Genomic DNA, 5,148 nt, shown 5'->3' with positions numbered 1-5,148 from the left:
ATTTTAAAAATTTTAATTAATTAATTTGTGACCCCCGTAAATCATTTTGAGAGTGTGGAAATTGTAGTAAATATTGTAATTGCCGGAAATTGAAAAAGCGGGGACATCATGGAAACAGATAGAAAAGGCTGCTCAGGACAGGCTTCGCTGGAGTAATGTTGTTGATGGCCTGTGCTCCACTGGAAGTTAAAAGGGGCAAGAGAGAGAGATTGTAATTGCAGGTATATAGGCCTACCTTTGAAATAGAATTTGAGTGTTGATGTTCACTAATGTTGCTAAAGAAACAGTCATGGATATTGCTTGAAGTTTATTTTAAAAGACAGTATAGGCCTATCCAGTTTTAGACACAATTGAGTTATTCACTCCACCTGATAGTTTAAAACATGCCAGACATTTCTGCCTCGTTCTGGTATTGATATTTTATTAAATAATGAGGGTAAAGTGTTTTGAAGATATTCAAAGAGACTGGCTTTTGAGAGGTGGGGATGGGGTGTCTTTTGGCTCTCCCGAACAATTTACCAAACTGGAAACGCTGTCTTTAAAATACAACTCCTGATTGGTCTTCGCAACTGCGTATGGTCGAATGAGGGCATTGTATCAGAGAGGGTTTTTTAAAATCTCTATTCAAACAAACAAAATAAAAATCCAAGAGAGTTTTTTTAAAGTTTCGTCATCCCCTCTCCCCCCAGGATGTCAGCGGGTATGGCAGGGATGCCAGCTGCGGCCAGCAGCACCATAAACAGCTACAGTCAGGGACCCATGGCTCCCAGTGCAGGGCCTCCGGGACAGCACCAGCAGTCCTACATGGGAACACCTATGGCCAACTCGCAGATGCAGCTACGACAGCAGGTAAACACACACACACTCTCACACACACATACAGATACACACGCACACAGACATGCAGATACACACACACAGACATGCAGATACATACACACACACACAGCACCAGAAGTCCTACATGGGAACACACATGGCCAACTCACAGATGCAGCTACGACAGCAGGTAAACACACACACACACATGCACACACACACATACATGCAGATACACACATACACAGCACCAGAAGTTCTACATGGGAACACCCATGGCCAATTCACAGATGCAGCTACGACAGCAGGTAAAGACATACATGCACACACACAGACATGCAGACACACAGCACCAGCAGTCCTACATGGGAACACCCATGGCCAACTCACAGATGCAGCTACGACAGGTAAACACACACACACGCACACACACACAGTAGAAAGGGGGGGGGCTTGGGGTTCACCCTTATAGTAGACTTGCAGAGAAACAGGAACACACACACAAACTGATGGATGCAGCTATGACAACAGGTGAAGGGAGGGGTGTGGGAAGGGGACCTGTGTCTTGGGGGGAAACATGCAAACATACATACACAGAAAAGACAGATACATTCATAGGGAGACATATACACATACACAAATACACAATCGCGTGCGCACGCACACCCACACACACACACTCGCACATCTCACAGATCCAGGCAGCTCCGACAACAAAGAAAAGAGCAAAAGACTTTAGGACACTTACGCACCTATACACACCAACGCATAGGCTACATATGTGAAGGGATGTCTAACACAGTTGGCCATTAAAATTAGAGAGGGTTCTGTCGTAGTTTTCTTCTCAATCTTCATTGAGTTGTTGTGGCTTTTTTTTTCCCCCCCTTTTTTTTCTGTGCAAATTTTTTGACCATATCTGTACGAGTTTATTCTTCACCCGTAACCTCAAAGTAAAGATTACTTTTTTTGTTTTATCAATGTCTTTCTTTTTGTTTTCCTTTCGATCTTTCTTTCTTTTTCTTTCTACCTTTCTTTCTCTTTTTTTTCCTCGTAAAATTTTACCATTTTTAATTTTTCAAACTCCTATCAGATGATGGCAATGCAACAACAGCAGCAACAACAACAACAGCCGCAGCCTGGGATGACCCCGATGCAGGCGCCACAACAGCGAAACGTCATGTCCATGCGGCGCATGTCGTCCGGCATGCAAGGCCCGCCCCCCGGCCCAGCCCCGCAGTACGGCTCCTACCCTCAGTATTGACCTGTGAACCAGTGGACCTGATGAAATGGCATGTCATTGTTGGGTTATGACTGGGGGATTTTTTTTTTTGGGGGGGGGGGGGTGTAAGGACATAGGAATAGTAGTTGACCGGATTTATTCTTTTTTTTTTGGTGACATACGAACAGTAGGGGACAGGTTAATTGTGACATATATGAATAGTAGTGGAATTTTATTTTATTTCATAAAAACTTTTTTTTGTTTTGTTACTGTTACATATGTATAGTGGAGGACATTTTTTCTTTTTTTTTTAATACTTTATTGTGACATAAGAACAGTAGTGGACACAATTTTTTTTTCCTGTTTTTTAATCGTGACATGTGAATAGAAGTGGACCTTTTTTTTTTACTTTGTTGTGACATACGAATAGTCGTGGACATTTGTTTTTCTTTCTTGTGACGTAAATAGTCGTGGACATTTTTTGTAATTTAAATTCGTGTGTGTGTGTGTGTGTGAATGTGCATGTATGTGAATGTAAGTACGTATCTGTGTGAATAAGTGTGTGTGTAACAGAGAGAGCGAGAAAGAGAAAATGTGTTAGGAAGTGCATGCGCTGAGCCAAGTTCTATTTGTGGTGATCAATAAATTGTTATCTTGTCTTCGATCTTGTTAAGATTTCATACACTTGTCTCGTTTTTTTCCCCAAGTAAAATATGGACTTCTATCACATCCAACCCACGGGGAAATAGACAGATATCTTTGGTTAAAAAACACCTGTAGATATCTGGAACTCGTGGCATTGATCATCCAGTGGTGAGGCTATTGGCCTGGCAAATGAAAGGGATGGGTTCAAACCTGTCAGGGGCTTGACATTGTGTCCAAGGGGAAAGACATTTTACACAAATCTTTTTCAGGAAGATAAATGGCGATTGGGTGATCTATATATTTGGAAGCTAGGGATCATTATCATCATCACCATTGTTTTTCTTTTCCTGGATCGAGCCTAGGTCACGCTCACATATGACCTTTATGCGGTTGCAAGTTCTGTAAAACAATTGCCAAAAACTTACCAAGGGATGTCTAAGTCTAACACAGATGGCCATTGAAATTAGAGAAGATTCAATCGTAGTTTTCTTCACAAACAAGAGTCACCTTGGCTTTACTCCAAGACTTCGGTTGAGATGTTGGTTGAGGGGTACATGTTGTGTTCTAAGTTGGAAGATTGTTATGGATTGATCTCCCCTCTTCAACTCATTGATTGGGTCTTTGACCAGTGGTTTATTCATGTGGCCATACACCCTCCTTCCTGTCGTACCTGTGGCCCAATCATTCATCCAGTCTTCCTTGAGGTTTGACTTGATCATTTGGCAGCAGGTGGTGTAATCAGTAGGAATTTCAGGCTGAGGGAGGCTAGCTCCTTTCTTTGCTAGAGCATCAGCTCTTTCATTTCCCGGTATCCCAGTGTGGGCAGGAATCCATTGTACGATACAGTTGTATCCCAGTGTGGGCAGGAATCCATTGAACGATACAGTTGTATCTCAGCGTGGGCAGGAATCCATTGTACGATACAGTTGTATCCCAGTGTGGGCAGGAATCCATTGAACGATACAGTTGTATCTCAGCGTGGGCAGGAATCCATTGTACGATACAGTTGTATCCCAGTGTAGGCAGGAATCCATTGTACGATACAGTTGTATCCCAGTGTGGGCAGGAATCCATTGTACGATACAGTTGTATCCCAGTGTGGGCAGGAATCCATTGTACGATACAGTTGTATCTCAGCGTGGACAGGAATCCATTGTACGATACAGTTTAAAAACATGAAAAACAAAAGTTTCACAACAGAATTAAAATGAAATCAAAATAAGAACAGCACAGAAACAACCACAAAAAATAACAAATAAGGGCGTGTGTCTACCTATCCGAAGATTGGCCGTTTTAACCCTAAATGTGTGTAATTCAAGAAAAAGTATAGGATATTAGCACAGCATGTGAATTATGGAACCACACACAAGGGGCCTGCCAGTGTCAGCATTTGGTTTTTGATGGAGACACACTCTAACATAACACATTTTTATATTTATATGTAGGAACAACATCACATTAGATATATTATACAATGGGTATACACAAAAAAATTAGAAAAACAACACATCAGAACAATTTTTAACAAATTAACACCCCAACAATAAATTAAAACACAACAAAGAAGGAAAAATAAAAGACAAACAGCAATATATTTATAGTATGTAATGTACATACATTCTTTGCATGAAAATAACCATCATGGACACCTTAAAATTATCAAAATACATGTCTAATATTGTTATGAAATAGCTTTTTGTGTTGAAAAGTGTAAAAATCTCGGCAACGATTCGCGGACCAAAAAATGCCAAAAATCGTCGCGAAAAACGCAGATGCTAGTTTTAGGGGCCATTCATAAAAGACGTCACCTAAAATTTGGCCAAAAGTTGTTCTCATGTCTGCTGATGTTTCATGAGTGACAGGTGTTCCTGGTTTTAGTGACGTGCCAGCATCAGAGGTCCAGATGTCTTTCTTTCTTTCTTTTTTTACATTTTTCATTCCTCTATACAGCTGAAAGTTACAGAGATTATATTTTTGGGTTGTTTTTTTTCTGACTGATGTGTATTGTTTTCTTTCCAAATACACACACAATTACTGATACTGATATGTTCTGTTTTCAATTCTTCTGTACATAAAACAACGAAATTCTTGTTGAAAAAATGCAAAATATGTTGTGAATGGCGTTACGGTAACTTGCATAATTTTGCATTTGCCTTGCTTAATTTGGCCATCTAATTTTGCATAAAATTCTGTGGGGAGAGATTTGAACTTTTATTTCCGTACTGCCGGTTTCACGTAGTTTACAACACATTGCCTTGCCTCTGCAAAAGCAGAGCGGCGGCCACCGGGATGTACATTTCACATTTTCTATGCTCTGCGTAGTACCGTGTTAGCCGCTCGGTTCAAACCAGAAAGCGGGCCGTTGCCCGAATGATCGTTTTCCCGGCCAACCTTCTGGTTTGAACAGAGCGTTACACCCTTGCGCCACGGTGAGGCCCGGTACTTCCGACTTCCGCAAGGGGGGG

General features: G+C 41.2%; 1 protein-coding gene across 1 annotated transcript in view; it reads left to right on the top strand.

The window, feature by feature from the left end:
• Positions 1–2,699, top strand: part of LOC101848582 (mediator of RNA polymerase II transcription subunit 12-like protein) — a gene marked incomplete in the record, with an annotated part of 78,486 nt that extends 75,787 nt beyond the window's left edge. Inside the window, 2 exon segments of the mRNA XM_013081641.2 lie at positions 690–849; positions 1,910–2,699. Coding sequence (XP_012937095.1) covers positions 690–849; positions 1,910–2,080 — 331 coding nt within the window.
• Positions 2,700–5,148: the final 2,449 nt, after the last annotated feature.

Source organism: Aplysia californica, unplaced genomic scaffold (assembly GCF_000002075.1).
Source record: "Aplysia californica isolate F4 #8 unplaced genomic scaffold, AplCal3.0 scaffold00139, whole genome shotgun sequence".
Lineage (NCBI taxonomy): Eukaryota > Metazoa > Mollusca > Gastropoda > Aplysiida > Aplysiidae > Aplysia > Aplysia californica.
This window is presented reverse-complemented; position numbering and strand designations above follow the sequence as displayed.